The 20,935-nt window shown below is 40.6% G+C and overlaps 1 protein-coding gene across 2 annotated transcripts in view; it reads left to right on the top strand.

The window, feature by feature from the left end:
• The window catches only part of ZDHHC2 (zinc finger DHHC-type palmitoyltransferase 2), a 151,768-nt gene that overhangs the window by 19,565 nt on the left and 111,268 nt on the right, over window positions 1-20,935 (top strand). For both annotated transcript variants that reach the window (XR_004540655.1, XM_033957926.1), the window contains exons 2-3: window positions 8,580-8,606; window positions 19,719-19,813. Coding sequence is in view for 1 of the 2 variants with exons in the window: in XM_033957926.1 (XP_033813817.1) it covers window positions 8,580-8,606; window positions 19,719-19,813 (122 nt within the window). In the remaining variant the exon portion in view is untranslated. The remainder of the gene's footprint in view (window positions 1-8,579; window positions 8,607-19,718; window positions 19,814-20,935) is intronic.

Below are 20,935 nucleotides of genomic sequence, written 5' to 3'. Positions count from 1 at the left end.
TAAATTTAGGCGTGGGTCCAAAAAGAGAGTGTGGAAATAGGAGGGTAATGGGCAGATCAGAGACATTCCTTGAATAAGGGGGATCTGCACCTAACTTAGGCATGAGGATTTACACCACGTTTTAGTTGGTGTAAATAGCCAGGCCTACAGTAGAGTTAGGCACAGTTCCCGGTGCTAAGTGCTATTCTAAAAGTAATGCCTAACTTTGAGCACCATTTATAGAATAGCACTGAGCACTATTTTTTTCAGCACCATTTTTTTAGGTGGTATTTATATAATTCAGTCCTATATGCAGAACTTCTCAATCTTTCCAGTGGAAAAGTATCCTTCATTTTAAGGCCCATGAGCCAACAATGGCTCTTGTTGTCTTTCAGCAATTTATTGGGTTGGTGGCTGTTGTTGTTGGAATTTTTATTTTTTTTTTGCTTGATGGTCCATGTGGCTGAAAAGGAGGTGAAATTTGTACGGAATATTGTCTGAAAAGAAGGAGGAATATCAGCCAGTGCAGACCAATGATGAAAAAGAGGCAGTCAGGAGATTGACATTGGCAGAAGAAAAACAATTCCATCCACATAAAAATAAATCATCCACATAAGAGCCTTAAAGGACCTAGTTCAGCTAGGGATACAGGACCTAACACAGTCCGCGTTTCGACAAAAAGTCTTCTTCAGGGGTCCTGAATAATGAGAGGTACATTAAGAATGCATGTAAGTTATGAATAGTAGTGGTGATAAAATGTGAAACTGTTTTTCTTTCAATCACAGTTCACTGGGTATGCTAACCTCTATGGCTTTTGATCTGTTAGTTTTTCAGTTAGGTTTTTCAATTTAGCCTCTTTATTGGAAGCTCTCACCCCCTCTTTTTTACTGTGCGGCCCCCTTTTTTCTGTCATCTATCATCTGTATCTGTTTTTGGGTTTTAAAACATTCTACATGGCTTTGCTAATATGCTCAATCTTAAACTTGGCAGTAGTATAGAGTTTTATATATGGTTTTAACTCCTGCAATTTTAAATTCAATATTATTTTAGTTTCCCACGTACTCACCTTTAAAGGACCCCCAGGGTATGTATTCTCCATTCATTTTTTGACCTATATAGTTCCCTTTGTGTCTTTCTAGCTTGTTTAAACACAAGTATTCACTGATTATTTGTTTAGCATGGTCTTCGCATGTCCACCATTTTTATAATATAATTAAGTTTTTCACTTCACTGCATTTTGCATAGACTCAAATATTTTCTGTTTTCACATATTTATGATATTTATCACTTTTTTCACCAACTCATTTTTATTAGTGCCATTTACATCACTGTGTCCTTTATCACATATCTTTCATACACTTTGCATGTCAGATATCATCACAGTTTCATCATTCATTTTATCACCACTACTATTCATAACTTACATGCATTCTTAATATACCCCTCATTATTCATAGGACCCCTGAAGAAGACTTTTTGTCGAAACGCGGACCGTGTTGGGTCCTGTATCCCTAGCGGACTAGGTCCTTTAAGGCTCTTATGTGGATGATTTATTTTTATGTGAATGGAATTATTTTATGTGGATGATTTCAGTGTACCTTTGGAACTTTGACACTTTCAAATAAAGTTCATTTAGGAACATCGTCACTCCAAAGAGTTTTTTTGGTTTTCTCTGGATTTTCTTCTTTGTGGATATTTCGGGGTCAATTCCTTTTGTTTTTTGCTTGTTGCCTTTCATTGACCCACTATGACCTTCCAAGCTTGGGACCACATACTTAGCTACCCAGAGGAACTATTACAGAACCTTTTAAGGGATTTACCCCCGATGGAAGCTGATGAAAATGCACCTACCCTTTTAGAACAGTGGAAGGATATTGTTAATTATTGTTTGACAATTATTTCAGATGTTGGTTTTGTTGCCTGATAAGAAGAGCTTGATTGGGCTACAAATTTTATTTTATAAAAATACATTGTTTATTTAAGAGGCTTCTGTGGGGGTTAGTTCTTGAAAATTTCCTGGAAATGGGGATTTGAAGGCTCCTGGGTAGAGACTGAGAGAGGGTGGGGTTGATGAGGCAGGATTGAGAGAGAGAGAGAAGGAAACTTTGAGGGGCATAATCAAAAGAAATGTCCGATTTGGACATGTGATGCTAGACGCCCAAAGTCTGCAGTGGAAAAATGTCCATTCTCGAAAAATATGTCTAGAACAGTGGCCTCAAACTCAAACCCTTTCCAGGGCCATATTTTGAATTTGTAGGTACTTGGAGGGCCTCAGAAAAAATAGTTAATATCTTATTAAAGTAATGACAATTTTGCATGAGGTATAACTGTTTATAGTTTATAAATTTTTCCTTTTGGCCAAGTCTTAATAATAATATTGTAATTTACAGCTAAAGAGACAAATGATCAAGAAACTGTTTTATTTTACTTTTGTGATTATGATAAACATACCGAGGGCCTCAAAATAGTACCTGGCGGGCCACATGTGGCCCCCGGGCCGCGAGTTTGAGACCACTGGTCTAGACCGCCAATACGTCTATCTTTATACCACATTTTCAACCAAAAATTTGTCGTTAAGTCCCAAACACCCAGAACAAGACCATTTGGACATTGGAGGGGCCAGCATTGTAATAGACTGGCCACCAAGACATGGCAACATAGCAGTGGGGCACCTTACAGGGTACTGCTGTGAAAATCACAGAAAAGGGTGCCACATAAATATCTCACCAGAACTCCCTTATAGGATATGGTGAGCCCTCCTAAACACCCATAAAACACACTAAACCCACTTGTCTACTACCCCAATAGTCCTTGTGGCTGCAGGTGCCACCTATATGGCAGTACAGTAGGGTTTTGGGTTTTTTTTGGTGGGCTCACATTTTCCACCATGAATGTAGTGGTTAGAGTGGCTTATGGGCCTGGGTCCTTCTCTCTGTGATTCACTAGCCCACCCTCTAGACTACATAAGCCACCTCTGTGCTATAACAGGTGCTTATGTTCTGGAGACAGGTATGTATGTTTTTATTCTGATTTTTATGGGGGGGGGAGTCAGTGATCACTGGGGGAGTGTGTGGGGGTTACAATATCTCTGCAATGGTTATCTGGTCACTTTGGATACATTTTTGGCACTTATACCTGCTTTTATATCGTCTAACTCACAATGTATAAGTTTTGTCCAGAAAGTCTCATGAAACATTTGATTATCCCTGCAGGACAACTAAGTCTAGGTTGGTCCACATCCCGCCTAAAGACCACCCCAACCACTTCTCCAGATATATCCCTTTTAGCTCTGGGCGCACAGTGGCATTCAGAGGCCTAAAAAGTCCCTAGATACATCCAGAAAGTCGGTTTGATTATCAGCCCTTGGACGCCTGTCTTTTAGGTTATCCAAGTGCTGATGTGGGCGGGTTTTTATACATGTTTTATGTTTCGATTATGAGCCCTTGGGGTATAGGGTATCATTGGGATGTGCCAGTCAGCAGTGTGGTTGGCCCATAGCATAGGAAGATTGCCATTTCTCCTCATATTCTTTGGATTCATTCTGGCCATTGCTCAAAAATTAGTGAGGACCACTGCAATAGAGTAACCTCTTGCAGTAAGTATTTGTGGACTGATCCAAGAAACAAAGATAGGGCCTTAGTGAACTTTTTAAACTATGTATCATTTCTTTGGATATAATGGCTAACCTGACTTCTAATATACTCACAAAATACTTTGCATATTATGATTCACAGCTATATAAATCTCCAGACTTAAAATAGTAGTACTGCTTAAGGTGTTCATTCATAGTATCACTTTTTTTTATTTCTCTGCTGTCTCCTCCTTTTTTATTCATAATCCTGGATAGCATTTCTTATGTGGCCTATTGAACTCTAACACTAGATGTACTCCTTTTATTATAACCAGTAGTCCTTTTCTGGTATATCCAGTTCCCTAGTTTCGGGGTTTTTGGGGTTTTTTTTTACTGTATGAGGGCATTTCTAGTGGAACAGTTAGATGTGATCACTTATGCCAGTCATAGAGCTAGTGTAAGTGTTAGAGCCTAGTATTGCTGGAGAGTTCGTAACTTAAAGTATTTTGTAAATTCCATGCGCAGTAGGAGCCCTGCCTATGTCCTGCCTATGCTTTCCAACTATTTGCCATGCAAGTTAAACACATTGATACAGAATAGCATTTAAACAGCATGCTAATAATACATACATTAATGTTAGCACTTATTGGGCAGACTGGATGGACCATTTAGGTCTTTAATTGCTGTCATTTACTATGTTATAGAATTACCTACTGTATGCATTGTTCATCTGTTCCATTGTGATGCCTACATGGAATTTTGAAAATTATCAGCAAAGAGGTAGCTAATTGTTTTGTAAGACCAAAGTGGCTAAATACTACTACTACTACTATTACTATTACTTATCACTTATATAGTGTTGAAAGGTGGACGCAGCACTGTACATTTTGACATTTATAGACGGTCTCTGTTTGGAAGAGCTTACAATCTAACTTGGACAGACATGACATATAGGGTTGGGGATGCAGAACCCAAGGTGAGAGGAGTTAGGAATCAAAAGAAGCAGAAACCCAAGGTACAACTACACGATGGGAGGGATGTTATTAAATGAGAGTACCCAAGAAAGGGACTTGGGGTTAATGGTGGACATGACAATGAAGCCGACGGCACAGTGCACAGCGGCCGCTAAGAGAGCGAATAGAATGCTAGGTATAATCAAGAAGGGTATTACTACCAGAATGAAAGAAGTTATCTTGCCGTTGTTTCGGGCGATGGTGCGTCCGCATCTGGAGTACTGAGTCTAATATTGGTCGCCGTACCTTAAGAAGGACATGTGTCTGATCTTCCCTTTACAAGATTCTACAACAATAGAGTAATGTTCCAAACTCATCCACAATTCCTGCCCCAAGTCATCTCAGAATTCTACCTCAACCAGTCCATAGTCCTGCATGTATTCTTTCCAAAGCCATATTCCCATCCTGGAGAAACAGCTCTTCACACCTTGGATTGCAAGCATCCTCTAGCATACTATCTGGATCAAACTAGACCTCATAGAAGATCCTACCAGCTTTTTGTGGCTTTCAACCCTAACAGGCTTGGAATTCCTGTTGCCAAGAGAACCATCTCCACTTGGCTGATGGACTGTATCTCCTTCACATAAATTCAGCCTGGCCTGACGCTGCAGGGTCATGCATCGGCCCACAATATCCAGGTAATGGCTGCCTCGATAGCTCAATTCCACTTTACATCTATTGTGGGCATCTGCAGAGTGCTACTTGGTCCTCAATCCATACCTTTACCTCTCACTGCTGTTTAGAACAAAACTCCAGAAGAGACAGTTGGTTTCAACAATCAGTTCTGCAGAATCTTTTTACTTCCTGAGTGCAAACTTTCCCTCCAGCATAAGAGAATATTATGCCTGCTTGTCTTCAGAGAAAGCAAAGATACTTAACTGTAGCAGGTGTTCTCCATGGACAACAGGCATATATTCTTACAACCCGCCCACCTCCCCTAGTTGGCTTCTTAGCTTTGTAACTGAACTGCAGGTTCTACAAGCCGACATTGGGGAGGAAGGCACCGGCACGTGTGTGGTATGGGCACTGCCTGAAAAATTTAAAGTGACAGTGTACTTGATAGCATCCATACAGGGTTCCATGGATGATGTCTCCCACATGTGAGAATATATGCTTGCTGTCCTTGGAGAACAATTAAGTATCTTTGCTTTATGTTATTTGGACCACAGAGAGGAGGTGAATGGTGCATGTATAGAAGAATATGATGGTGTTATGACAGACAGGCAGAGGGAGAATTTGGGTGAAGGAATAGAGGACCCAAAAGAAGAAAGAGTGCATCGTTTCTTTGTCACTTTTAATGTCTTCTTATCTTTATGTAGCGATCATCTGACTCGGTGCATTTCATCATATCCTCTTTATCTGAGCTTCTAGCTCTCTCATTGCACAGTGACTTCAAAAGTCCAGCTGCAAAAGAGAAGCACCAGAAAATACTAAAAGTGCCAAAAATGTCCTTGGAGGTTTCAAGGCCTAAAGTATGGTCATCTTCTGAATGCTTGCAGAGGTCTAAAGTAAAACGTGGAGGCCATTTTCAGTAGTGTGTCTAAGTCCGTATTTGGACATTTCCCACAAGACATCTAAATGTCAGGGCAGAGAAACATCCAGGGTATAGTTTGTATAAATTCTCATGCATAAAATTCAGTGCAGATCTTGGCACTAAGCACTATTCTATAAATGGTGCCCACTTTTGAACTCCATTTATAGAATAGCACATAGCTTGCGTCTTTTGGGGTGCCATTTATAGAACTGACTCCTAAATGTAAACTGCCATTTGGATACCCAGTTTCATAAGGTCCTCTTGCAATTTTTCACAATCCTCTTCTGATTTTACAACTTTAAATTTTTATTGGTGAAACAAAGTTATTCAATCCCTCATTCATTATTCCTATTTCCAGATCATTTATAAATATTTTAAAAAGCAGCTTTCTAGCAAAGACCCTAGGGGAACCCCACTATTTACCTTCTTCCATTGAGAATATTGACCATTTAACCCTACTATTTGTTTTCTATCTTCTAAATTGTTCCTAATCTGTAATAGAATATTGCTTCCTATCCCATGACTTTCTAATTTTCTCAGGAGTCCTATTATATGTCTTTGAAGTTTGTATGTATGCCTTTGAGTCAACCACTGACCCATGGCTGCATGCACAGTGAGGAATCCTTCCTGTGATGTTTCATGGCAGAGTACAGGAGTGGTTTGCCATTGCCTTCTACTGTGCAGTGTTGGCTCCACTATGTTGCTGCTACCCAACATAGAGCCCTGCAGCTTACAGCACCTGGTATTCCCCAGTGGCGTGGCGTGGCGTGGCATGGCATTAAAGGCTTCTCAAAGTGACTTAAGATCAGCTCCAATGCAGGGCTTCATCAGACAATGTCACCCATCAGTGTGAATTCATTCTGCTGTCCTTAAAGAATTATGGGTTCTTACCATTTTTACCAATCAGTAGAACAATGCAGTTCACAAAGTAAATATGAGTCATAAAAGCACAGAAAAGAATGAGAGAATAAAATAGAAAAGAACCATTCATTTGGGGTTGTAAGGGCGGAGAGAGACAGGAGAAAGTGTTCCAAGATTGATGAGTGACAGCCAGAAGATTCTAAAGTGGAGGCCCATAAGCTAACTAATAAAAAAGTGTCTTCAATCAAATTTTTAAAGGAGGTCTCGGAGCAGAGGCCAGGGAAAGAGTTCCATAGGGAAGGTGCTATGGAAAAGAAAGCTGAATGACGTGTGGATTCCCAATAAGCCATTCAAGGGGAGAGGAGCACCAAGCAGCGAGAGTCAAGTGAGCATAATATCCTTTGCATAGAATTGTATAATGAACAGAAAGCCTATAGAGTTGGATGAGCAGGGGTAAAACATGATCAGATCATTTTGTATTAGAGATGAGGTGAGCAGCTGAATTCTGAAACGTTTGGATGCATTTTAGCTAGAATTAGGGTAGACCAGAGTAGACTGTTAAAATAATCAATGCATGAGGTAAGAAAGGCATGTGTTTGAGTGTGAAGGGCTTAAGTGTCAAGATAGAGCATAAAGAATGAATCTTACAACGGGTCTAAAATTCAATCTTCATGAAACTGGAAATGTGTGAATGAAAGGAGAGTTTTGAGTTGAGTAACTTCACAGTGAGTAACTTCACAGTGAGTAACTTCACTTGCCATATGTATATCAAGAAGCAGGAAGGAGCAGGATTCCTCTGCCTCTATAGAGAAGCAATAAGGATTTGGGATTTTTCCATTACTAATTGCTGCTTATCTCCCTGACCATAATTGATCCCTGGACCAGGAACTTTGTAGGATCTTTGAGTCCCTCCCCCTTCAAGTAGACTTTTCTGCCAGCAACAAAAATGTAGTTATCTCTCTTTTAATTAGTATGCCCAGTCTTGCATTGACTGGCAAAAGATATCCTAACAATACCTAGGACCTCTCCTGTTTGCACCCCCCAAATCCCAACATAGCAAAGAGCCTGCACCAATTTCAGTAAATGACAGCATTCTACAGGGCTTGTCAGAACTGGTTCTTGTTGATCAGAAGACTTGTATCTCTGCCTCCATGTAGGCTGCAAATTCTTCTTTTGCATAAATTCACAGGACATGAGTCTCTATTAACTGAAAAGAATCTTTGGAATGAGGAGGCATAGGATGAAGGTGAAATGGGATAGAATCAGGAGTAATATAAAGAAATACTTTTCATGGAAAGGGTGTTGAATTCATGGAACAGCCTCCTTTTGGGGGTGCTGGAGATGAAGACTGTATCTGAATTCAAACAAGCTTGGGACAAGTACATACGGATCTCTAAGGGATCGGAAGAGATAATGGATGGCATGCATGGGCAGACTGAATAGGCCATATGGTCTTTATCTTCCTTCATTTTTCTGTGTTTCTATGTAGACTGAAACTTTCTAGATTGAATATAGTTTTTTTACTACATTTCTTTCACGGGTTTCTTAGCGAGTCTTGAGTTGTTGCAAACTGTTGTCTTACTGTTCTGTTAATTTTAATACTTTTTTCTTTTGCTTGCAGTATCCATAGAAAGTATTGGAGAAAAAGGTAAGCAGTATTTCATTTTATCATTTTTATGAGTAGTGGTAGCAGATACATATATGAAGTCTGTTGAAAGTAATTTTTTTCTGAATACATGGTGAGAGATGTACGGGTACTTTATTTTCTTAATTATGTGCAAGTGGGCATTTAATTTTGTTTTTGCACTAATATGAAATCATAAGAAATATAAATATATAAGATAACCAATTAGGGGGTAATTCTGAAAAGGTCACCAAAATTTAGGTGCTAGAATGCTATTTTTTCTATCAGCAGTTATATGTATTATTGCCATTATAGAATACTAGTGTCAGTGGGCATTTAAGTTTTTAAGTTTAAGTTTTAAGTTTTATTACGATTTTATATACCGCCTATCAAGGTTATCTAAGCGGTTTTACAATCAGGTACTCAAGCATTTTCCCTATCTGTCCCGGTGGTCTCACAACCTATCTAACGTACCTGGGGCTATGGAGGATTAAGTGACATGCCCAGGATCACAAGGAGCAGCGTGGGGTTTATGTACACAGTTGCTTACACTATGTCAATGGCTGGTATAAATGACCGTGTCTGAATGTCGCAGTTGCACTTGTAACTGAAAATATTTGAGAATCTTAGTGCACAAGTGCTAGGCATGCTCCTGACCTGTCCATGCCCCCTTCCAGCTTTGCACTGTAGATTTTCTGCACAAATAATGACTAAGTACAGTTATGCATGTAACTGCAAGTTTTAGCACCAATTAACTCCAGTTATTGGCGATTATTGGTTGTTAGTGTCAATTGTGTGCAATTTTATGTGCTAAGCATATATTCTACTTTGACTTCCTACTGTGGATGATTCCTCCAAAACTCTGTTCTTCCATTTTACTGTACTTGTTGAGATGTATTCTGTTCTTGTAATCTAGTTCGCATAAACAGGATTCTCTAGCTGTGCATGTGCGCTACCTGTTTTTGTTTAAAAAAGCTTTCTAATCTAATCTAGCTTTATATCTGTGTTTAATGTCATATCCACTTCTTTTTTTTTTTTTTTATCTACTACCCTTATAATTTATCTACTATCTGTTTTTTTTATATTATAAATTGCTCTTAGTCTTTTCAGTTTGTATAAATAGAATTGTAAATTTCTGTTATTTTCTCCTAAATTGAATTTTGTCTCACTGGTTTCATCTTAGTAAAAATGTACTGAGTATTTTTGGACTTTTATTCCTTTATCTCTCCACTGTTATTTCTGTGTACTCATGATTCATTTCTGTAATCATAGGCCTCACTGGATTCCTTCAACTTTCCCTAACATTAGCATTCTAATGCCTTCTCACATACACTACCAGAATTTTAACATAAGTATGGCCTTAGATTTCTAGTAGTAACTTATTTTAATCATTTAGGGGGCAATTCTACAACTGTGTGCCTCCATGTAGGTGCCCTGAGGACACACAGTAGGAACCCTTCTTTGCCCTCCAAGTTGCTATATCCTGTGTTTCACTCTTCTAACTTTCCTGGAAAATATCAGTGTTTTTCTCATGATTGCTATGTTTTTATGTAAACTGCCTTGAGGTATACCAAATAAAACAAACCATAAGCCATAATGGCACCTGTACGCATAGGTTCCATTTCAGAATACTAGCATACCCTAGTATTAGCATGCCTAACATTTATTTATTTATTCATTCAATTTTCTATACCGTTCTCCCATGGGAGCTCAGAATGGTGCACATGAATTTATTCAGGTACTCGAGCATTTTTCCCTGTCTGTCCTGGCAGACTCACAATCTATCTAATGTACCTGGGGCAATGGGGGGGTTAAGTGACTTGCCCAAGGTCACAAAGAGCAGCATGGGTTTGAACCCACAACCTCAGGATGTTGAGGCTATAGCTTTAACCACTGTGCCACACTTTCCCCCCACAGTTATACCATGCAAGTGTGGATGTCTAAATGTGGCAGAGACACACATAACAGTATGCTCTAAGTTACCCATGTAAGAGTGAGGTCTGCCCATGCTCTACCCTTATATATGCCCCCTTGCAGTTACAAACTACTGCTTAAGCACCCTGCTGACACTTTCACAGATAGGTGTCAGAATGGGGGGGGGGAATCATATCACCTTCTGACCACAAAAAGTAACTCCTGTCATAAAAATGATAGAAAAATTGTATTAATGAAATCATAGAAAAATATGCTTTAAGAACAGGAATTTTATTCATTTTTACTTTAATGGAAATCAGCAATGTCGCTCTTGTGGAAATAATATTCTGAGAAGATATTTTGTTATGCTATGTTAACTATGCTTGTTATACAGTGTTTGTCGTACTATGTTGCCATGTCATGTTTTGCCATACAATGCTCGTCATGCTATGTCTCACCATACCATGTTATGTTGTTTTACCATGCTTTCACTGTTTTGCCATCTGTTTTGTCAGACAATGTCCTGCCATACCATGTTTGCCAATGCTCTGTATAAAACCATATAAATATGTATGTAAACTTGTAACCTGTTCTGAGCTCCACTGGGAGGACAGGATATAAAACCAAATAAATAAATAAATAAAATGCCCCTCTAAAAAAATTGTGTCTACATGGTGCTCTCTTCAGTGGGTCAGCAGCAGTGATTCTCACAAGCTGCTTGCCACTAACCCGGAAGCCTCCCCTCTGGCAATTAACTGTTTCTCTGTGGTAGAGGAGAGGCTTCCGGATTAGCAGTAGGCAGCGTGTAAGAATCGCTGTCGGCTGCCCCGACCCATTGAAGAGCAAGAGGAGAGTTGTAGAAATTGGAGTGAGGGAGGGAAGGACAGATGCTGGACATGGGGTGAAGAAAGGGGCTGGAGAGACAGGGAGAGACATCAATGGAGGGGAGGGAGAGATGCTGCTTGGAGAGGGAGAAATGTTGGACATGGGGGAGGGATGGGAGAGAGATTGGATAAGTTGATGTTTGTTTATTATTATTTATATACCATTCTTCAATTTAACATCAGTGCAGTTTACAAAAACAAAGTGAGAAAGGAATGCCAATATTATGAGGACAGAAAATCAAAAAAGAAAAAAGTCTATTAGTTGCTGTGGGGTGATTTTCCACCTCAAGATTACAAGTTTAAAATACAAATACAAAAAGTAAAAATTAAATAAAATCCTAAGAATAAGAAAAAAAAATCCTAAATATAAAAATTAAAAAGTAAGATCATGGGGATCCAAGATGGTGATTGAGTTGGTCGTCTGGCCATGAGCTCCGTGTCAGCGTCCTCTGACACCCCCCTCTCCCAACAGCAGTGGCTGAATTTTCTTTCGGAGAAGCAGGGTAGAGAGTTCTTTGCTCCTGCAAGTCCCCGGAGCTGTTTTTGTGGTTTCTGCCGCTTGTAATTTTCTACCGACTAATGGGGAAGAGGAAGGGAGCTACGTGGCCAAATCCTCCGGCAGCTGCGAGCTCCGGCAATCTGATACAGACGACGGATGCGGGATTTGCGCTTTATCAGAGAGAGACCCAGCTGACCTTGGGAGGAACACCAGAGTCTTCAGTGAACCTCAGCATGAGTTGGGCTTCTCTTAGCCCGATCGAAGTACAGGCTCCTCTTCAGCCTGGGAGCGGGATCTTTGTGTAAGGAGAGGAACTCCTGCAGACTCGGAGAGATGGACAGCCGGAGAACCCTGTAGGAGCAGTGGGAGCCGAGTCATTGGGAGGTGAGACTCCCACTGCAGCCAGTTTACAGGCACCATCCACAAAAGAGGGTAAGAACTTAATTTCTGCTCCCATTAATCAACAATTTGGAGAGATAATTAAACCTATAATAGTCAATTTGGACACTCTGTGGGGAAGCCATTGCGACAATGGACTCAACCTTAAAAAGGCAGTATCAATGTTACATTTGGATAGTGGTACTGTCAGCTCTCAGGTAAAGGAACACGAACTTAAATTAAGAGAAAAAGGGGAAAAAATACAGCAACATGATGACCAGATCAATTCACTTGAATCAAGGAAACTGGAAATCATTAAAGAGTGATCTTTTATTTATAGAAAACTGGAATTTATGGAAAATAAACAGAGAAGGAATAATCTGGGGTTTTTGAATTTTCCCAAGTCTCCAGTGATTTCTGGCCTTGAAATGGTCCAGAAATAATTAAAAGAAGTCCTCTTAATACCAGAAGAAAGCCTACCGCTTATAGTCAGAGTGCAATATATTACCTTGGAAAAGAAATGGGAAAGCTCTACCCTTACGGACCCAGTAGGACCAGAAGCAAGTGGATTGAATTTAACAAACTTTCTGGGAAGTTCTCTTGAAGTAATAACTGAAAGGACTACTCGTATTGAATCATTTGCCTTAGAGTTTGACAGGGATTTGATTCTTCAAACATATTTCCGACATATGAATGAAACTTTTTTGGACTCAATAATTCGTATATTTCCTGATATATCTCATGAGACGCAGAAGAGAAGAAAAACACTTTTTGGTTTATAGACCTAGATTAATTGCTCTGAGTGCTTCCTTTGTATTAAAATTTCCTGCAAAGTGCTGTATCTCATTAGAAGGAAAATCCTTTCTATTTTTTGAACCCAAACAGTTGTTACAATTTATTGTGGCCAAGGAAGAGGGGGGGGAGTAACCATAGGACCAATGGTGACTCCTACAGTTTAGCGAACCAGCAGCCGGAAGTGGTCTCTCTTACTTCTATTATGTCCAGATAAATTATTTTTGTAATTTTCTTTTATTTTGCTTAGGTCTTGGATCATTGTGGAAGAAATATAAGAACATAAGAACATAAGCAATGCCTCCACTGGATCAGACCCGAGGTCCATCGTGCCCAGCAGTCCGCTCACGCGGCGGCCCAACAGGTCCAGGACCTGTTCAGTAATCCTCTTATCTATACCCCTCTATCTCTTTTTCCAGCAGGAAATTGTCCAATCCTTTCTTGAACTCCAGTACCGTACTCTGTCCTATTACGTCCTCTGGAAGCGCATTCCAGGTGTCCACCACACGCTGGGTAAAGAAAAACTTCCTAGCATTCGTTTTGAATCTGTCTCCTTCCAACTTTTCCTACTGCCCTCTTGTTCTTTTATATTTTGAAAGTTTGAAAAATCTGTCCCTCTCTACTCTCTCTATGCCCTTCATGATCTTGTAGGTCTCTATCATGTCTCCTCTGAGTCTCCGCTTTTCCAGGGAGAAGAGCCCCAATCTTTCAGTGTATGAAAGGTTTTCCATGCCCTTAATCATTTGTGTCGCTCTCCTCTGGACCCTCTCAAGTATTGCCATATCCTTCTTAAGGTACGGTGACCAATACTGAACACAGTACTCCAGGTGCGGGCGCACCATTGCCCGATACAACGGCAGTATGACTTCTCTCGTTCTGGTCGTAATACCCTTCTTAATAATACCCAACATTCTGTTTGCCTTCTTCGCGGCTGCTGCACATTGTGCTGTTGACTTCATTGTTGTGTCCACCAGTACACCCAAATCTCTTTCAAGGTTACTTCCCTCTAATACTAATCCCCCCATTTGGTAGCTGAACATCGGGTTCTTTCTCCCTATATGCATGACCTTGCATTTCCCTACATTGAATCCATCTGCCATTTATTCGCCCACTCCTCCAGTTTGTTTAGGTCCCTTTGTAGGTCCTCACACTCTTCCGCATTTCTAACCCTTCTACAGAGTTTAGAGTCATCCGCAAATTTGATAACTTCACACTTCGTCCCCGTTTCCAGGTCATTTATAAATACATTGAACAGCAGCGGTCCGAGTACAGACCCCTGCGGAACTCCGCTCGTGACCTTCCTCCAGCCCGAGTAGTGACCCTTCACTCTAACCCTCTGCCTTCTGCCTGCCAACCAGTGTTTGACCCATCTGTGTACGTCCCCTTCTTTTCTTTAAAAATTTCTTTGGATGGGATTACCATCCATGTCTTCTTGTATTTTAATTCCAATCCATATTCAAGTTGAAATGCTTGTTTAAAATGTAAAATTTGAATAAAAATAAAATTATAAAAAATAAAAAAACTAAGATCATGTTCCTCTTTAAAAAAAAATAAAATAAAAAATCTAAGAAAATGCCAGTCCAAAAAGATAGGTCTTCAGTATGGCCCTAAACTTACCCCCATCTTCTACGAAACTGTGCTAGCAGTTTCTAGCACGGGGAGCCGCGCTGAATGGTCCGCACTGCTTCCGATACTCATAGGAACTCAATGAGCGTTGGCAGCAGTGTGGGCCATTCAGTATGGCTCTCTACGCTAAAAACTGTTAGTGCGGTTTCGTAGAAGAGGGGGTTAGAATAAGAAAGCTCATAGTGTAACTCATTTGGAAGAGAGTTCCACAAGGTTGGAACAGAAGCAAAAAAGGCTGAATTACGAGTTGATGCCAACATAATCAGATGAACTGAAGGGAGAGCAGTTGATAAATGCAGATTAATGGAATGGTCTGTAAGGCACCAGATGTTTTGCCAAGTAATCAGGCTGACCAGTTCGTAAAACCTTAAATGCCAGAATTAAGGCCTTTTGCATTAAGCAACATTTCACAGGAAGCCAATGATACTCTTTCAGAAGAGGAGAAATATGATCATACCTATAAACGCCAGTAAGAATTATAAAGCAATGTTTTGTACAGTCTGCAATTTCTTAACAGATACCTGTGAAAGTCCTGTGTAAACAATGTTACAATAATCCAACTTTGAGGTAGCCAACGCATAAATGAGAGACTCACAACAAGTATATCAATTTAGGGACAAATTGAATGGATCTTACGCAAAGATCTGGCTACAGATACCAATTGTGGATGAAATGTTAGCACAGAATCTAATTGAACTCCTAAGTACTTCATAGTATTCAAGAGTTGAAGAGGTTGAGATCGCAAAACAAGAGATGCTTCCAGATTAGCAGCAGGCAGCGTGTAAGAATCGCTGTCAGCTGCCTGGAATGCCCTCCTGGTGGAGGTGGTGGAGACAAAAACAGTGGTGGAGTTCAAAAATGCATGGGATAGACACGATCCCTAAATAGAAAGAGTATAGTATCAAAGCAAAACATGACACATCAACAGCTATAACTTGTTTATGATGAGCAGGAGTGGTGCTTAAATGGCAGCTCTAGCAGAGGGGAAATGAAGCCGATGACGGACAGCCTTCTATGATTTTTGTCCCGAGCATGGCAAGATGGATCCGGATAGGCTGGAGTTAGCTTTGACGACAACTCTAGCAGTGGGGCAGTGTAGCTGATGCCAGATGAACTTCTGTGGTCTATGTCCTTTAAGTGGAGATGGATCAGGATGGCCTGGAGTAGGTTTTAATGGCACCTCAGTAGCTGGGAAGTAGGGCCTGTGCAGGGCAGACATTTTTACAGTCTGAGCCCTGAAGATGGCAAGGATGGATCAGGAGCAAATATATATATTTTATACCACATTCATATCATCTGAGTACAGGTCTCGCATATCTTGGGAAAAGGGGAAGACATTTTATAGGAGAACTTAGCAAATAAAATGTAATGTTGGTTCAACATTGCCTTGTTGTAACTTGGGCAGACTGGTTGAACCAAGACATACAGGTCTTTATCTGCCATCATTTACTATGCTACTATATTACAAAATTGATGTTCAGGCCTGAAAAAATGCTGTTTTGTTTTTTTTGGGGGGCAGAGCTATGTTTTGCAGAATGCCTCGCCTTCCTCATGATTGATGGGGTAAAACTTTGATAAATCCCCTAGGTCTAGACTAGTCTAGCAGGATGATAGGAAGGAGAAATTTACATTTACCTGAAATTTTCCTTCCTTTGGGTCCTGCTAGAGCAGTCTAGAACCCACCCAGGAAGACAGTGGGGTCCTGGTAGCTCTTAGCTTTTGTTTGCCCTTCTCTCTTCATTATACCGAGTTTTCTTTAATATTCTGGGGTCTGCAAAGAATTCCCTGGGGTCTGCAAAGGGTTCCACATGTATATAGGTTTCTTCAGTTAATTATAAGCTTTGGCATTAACATACTGAAATTTTCCTGGCTGCACCACCTGTAATACTGATGATGTTATCAGAATCTTCAAGTCTTTGCCTCCATTTACTGATAGATACCACATCTGCGCTCCTGTTTTGTGCAGCGAGCCCACAGGATCGTGACAAAACCTTTGGCCCAGCATGTCCCTTTCAACCAAGGGACCCTTCGGGACTTGTCTGGCTAGTTAACAGCCTAACAGGGTCATTACAGATAGGTGGTTTGCTAGTGCAAAAGTGAGTCTTAGTCAGAAATGGCAAATTCAATAGCTTTATTTCAGCCACTGGCCAAATTAAGGGCTAGATTCACTAAGCAAACCGATCGTGTACCGATTGCTTTGCGACCAGATTTCCCTTCGGCCCGATTCACTAACCTCTCCTGCGATCTGCTTCCAAACTGTGCATGCAAATGAGGGGCTACGCATGCAAAGTAGACAGGGACACAATTCACCAAAGAAATTTTTGAAACTGACTGGCCTGGCCAATCAACCCAAGAAGCGACTGCTGGGGACCAGTCGCAAACGTCTTTCTGACTCTCCAGCTCCATTGAAGCCCTGCTCTCTGCTGCCCTGAATCTCTCCTGCCTGCCGCCCCAATGCTCTTCCCCGGATCTCTCCTGCCTGCTGTGCCCCGAATTGCCGCCCTGCTCTTCCCCGATCTCTCCTGTCTGCTCTGCCCCGATCTCTCCTGCCTGCTCTGCCCTGAATCACCACCCTACTGTCCACCGAATCGCCGCCCTGCTGTCCACCGAATCGCCACCCTGCTCGTCTCCAGATCTCTCCTGCCTGCCGCCCCGAATCTCTCCTGCCCTTCCCCGCACTGCGAGCCCGTGGTTTTATCCCGCGGGTTTAAAGCGGGTTAAAACCACGGGCTTGCTGGGCTACAAAAAAAGTAAAAGTAAAAAAAATAGTCACGGCTCAGAGGGGTCTTAGACGCATGCGCAGACCATCTACAAGCAAAGAAGACAGTCTGCACATGCATCAGGATCACTCTTCTGCGATCCGTGTGGTTGATTAGGGGTGTGCCTCCGATTGGCCTAATTAGCATAAGGACGCACTGTGAATAAGGAGCCCGGACACGGACAGGCAAGGTAAGGTGGGCTTAGTGAATCTAGCCCTAAGCTCATAGCACAAGCTTCAGCTTTGCAGTATCAGAAAATAATCATACCATGAAATCATACAGTTCTCATTCAGAGCAAAGACAAAAATCAAAGTTTCCAAGTTTGTCAGTAATGGCTTTAAACACAGTCCCCTGCGTCTGGACTTTAGTTTAGTTTATAAATTTACTGATAAACTAAACCTTAAACTTATAGACCGCATCACACAGTCCTCTTCACCAGAACAGTCAGTTCAAACAATTTAGGCTTGCAATTTCACTCATTATTCCAATGAGCAGTGTCAATCCTTGGCCAGATAGTAAAAAAAACAACAACAACTCACAGCAAACTGGCTAGCATAGCATGAAGGAAAATTACATTGCTTCACTTCAGCAGAATCTTTCCTCAAATAGGCTGTTCCTTTCTTAATAGAACTTGTGTGGTGAATCACAGGCACAGTCAGGGAAAAATCCAAAACGGCACAGCATGTAAAAGTATTTAGTTCAGAGCTTACGTTCTGGTTAAGTGCAGAGATTTTAAAATATGTTTCCTTCTGAAATGTTGCTGTGGAAACTACACACAGCTATGGGAGTAAAATGTGATTAACCAGCCTGGCTGCTAGCAGGGAAAAACATACAAACGTTGGTTTAAACAAAATCAATGCTTTCAGTTTGCAAAGGCAAAAACAAAACACAGAATTTTAGGAGCGGAAAAACCAAAACTCTCCCTAAACAAAAACAGCAAAATCAGCAGGTACATTTCAAAGAAAAGCTTATCTTGCAGCTCACAGCGTCTGCATGCAGGAAAACAAAACCCATACATTTTACTGCACTTCCATGTCCACAGGAAAGGTTTCAGTTCCTACTAGACTCTCCTGAATGTCCATTGCTTCTCCTTAGTCCTACTCACAGATTCCAGAAGGAAAAAGCACCTCCTCAACCTCTGCCATATGCCAGTCTGTCTCCACGGCTTCCTTTGGCTGGTCAGGGAGAATCCCACTCTCTCCCTCTTGCTCGTCCTCCTGCCCGCCCCTTGTTACTCTTGTCTGCCTGGCTTTAAGGTGTGGAGAGCCACACCCCCTGAGCCTGGCTGGGGGAGGGTTCTCCACACACTAGCTTGGTCCATATGCCTGCCTTTAGCTTTCTTTCCTGCCTTTGTTCTTAAAGGGACAGACTGCTGGAAAGGCAGTAATCCCTGGCCGTGTTTGGGACAGTTTTAAACTGGCTAAAGCTTTCCTTGCTGTCCTTCTCCTGCCATTCCTCATCTGATGCAATCTTTCTTTCTAAGTAGTCAGCTAATTCTGCAGTCTGAGTTTCAACTTGATCAACTCTCCTGCATCAGGGTTTAGTGAATTTCTTCCCCATCTTTGAGACAACACCTGAAATGGAATTGAGTTTGTCACACAGAGGAACAAAACCTGTCAGTCTAGACTAGTCTAGCAGGACTTGAGCCCACCCTCCAAAATTCATTGTTATTTAGCCTCTCAGCAATAGCAGCTGAGCACTTAAATAGCGATTAACTGAGTAACCATGAATATTCAGTGAGAGATAGCTGATTATCTCCGCTAAATATTTGCAGTTAGCACAAAGTGGCTAACTTTCTATGGGGCTCATTTTCAAAAGAGAAAAACATCCAAAAAATGGCATTAACCAGCACTTGGACATTTTAATTACCAAAATATCTTTGGGACTTAACTGGGATTGTTTAGTAACTCTCAGGCTAAGGGGGTGGAACATGTGTTCAGAAAAGATGTGGATTTCTGCAACACCTAGACTACAGGTTGGGATTGAACATCTAGCGTATGGAATCCTCCAGGGACTAACGGAAAGAAGGTTATCAAAGGTATAAACCTAATCTCCCAGTATCATCCCTGTAAGTTAGATATGTTGATATTCATAGCTTGATGTATACTTTTTAAATAATTTACTGTTTATCTACTGTACTATCCTAACATCTTTGATGTTTATAGTTGATATGTATTGATCTTTTCAGAGGCCAAAACTTGCGATGTTTTGGCCTAGCTGGATACATTATTATAGTTCTATCATCTTATGCTTTGCTAATAACTGTAGTTCTTTCTTTTCTTAGTTTTATGCCTGACTGCATATCACTTCTTTGTCATCTTGTTTGTGTGGTCGTACTGGAAAACCATCTTTACACCACCAATGAATCCTTCAAAAGAAGTACGTAATAACATTATGATGATGATGCCTTTATTTTATTTTTTGGCCTCCAGTACTAGGAATTTTTGGTTCCCTATGCAGTAGTATCGAGAGGATGCCAAATGAAAGAATGTCACTAAAAGTACCATTATAACAAAGAATCTACAATACTGAGAACAAGTCTTGGTGACAATCTGATATTGTAGAACACATCTTGAATTTTGGGCAGAAGCACTACAGTGCAACAAAAAAAAATCTAAAGTGGATTAAGAGGACATTTATGGCAAATATGTGTAAATACTGATTTTGCATTGCTATTCTTTACAAGTGTAGATAATGGGGATGTATAAATTTTAAGTGGGTATATTCTGGGCGTGGTTTGGGCTATCCCAAAAACTGTAAACATGTATTTTCTATTTTACAATTGCAATACATGGATTTTTTTTTTAACTTCACCATCGGCATTTACACCTGTTCTAACATGTAAATGTCAGCTACCTGCTCATTTTGGACCTGGAGTCTCCACCCATGATTGAGGCATTAAAAATGATATTTCACTTTATTCCGTAATTTGGCTTCTCTACTATATATTGTCTTGTAAAATCCAGCATTTAAACATGTTATGTGCCAGCAAATATATATGTCTGTTGCAAAATCTGCACCTACACATGTATTTACTGAAACACATATAAAGTCCCACATGATGCCACTTTCTTTTTTTCAGGATGTGTAGGTTTGCAAATTGATGATCCCACTGTATCAAAAATAGTCTGTTTATGCATATTTTACAAAAGGCTCCAAGTTCAGCAAAGTGTTCTGTAAAATACTCCCAACCTGGATAGAGATAATGGTTACTGTGGATGGGCCATTTGGCCTTTATCTGCCATCATGTTTCTATGGTTATTTTAATTTTTACTTAGATGTCCTATGCAAAATGGGGTTTCACATATCATAAAAGTATCAAAACATATTCTTCTATTCTGTATAATACAGTATCGAGTATATTTGGGACTCATTTATATATCATTCTAGTGCAAAAGGCTTATGCATCTCGAACCAGTAGGTTATTCACCTCTACTTGCAAGTTTGTGTAGAAGGCGTCATCTACATTTTTCAGTTCTGCCTCCTCTGTCACTGCTCTAT

The sequence above is a fragment of the Geotrypetes seraphini genome, chromosome 1, assembly GCF_902459505.1.
Source record: "Geotrypetes seraphini chromosome 1, aGeoSer1.1, whole genome shotgun sequence".
In the NCBI taxonomy this organism is placed as follows: Eukaryota; Metazoa; Chordata; class Amphibia; order Gymnophiona; family Dermophiidae; genus Geotrypetes; species Geotrypetes seraphini.
The sequence above is the reverse complement of the archived record's forward strand: the minus strand, read 5'-3'. Positions and strand labels throughout refer to the sequence as shown.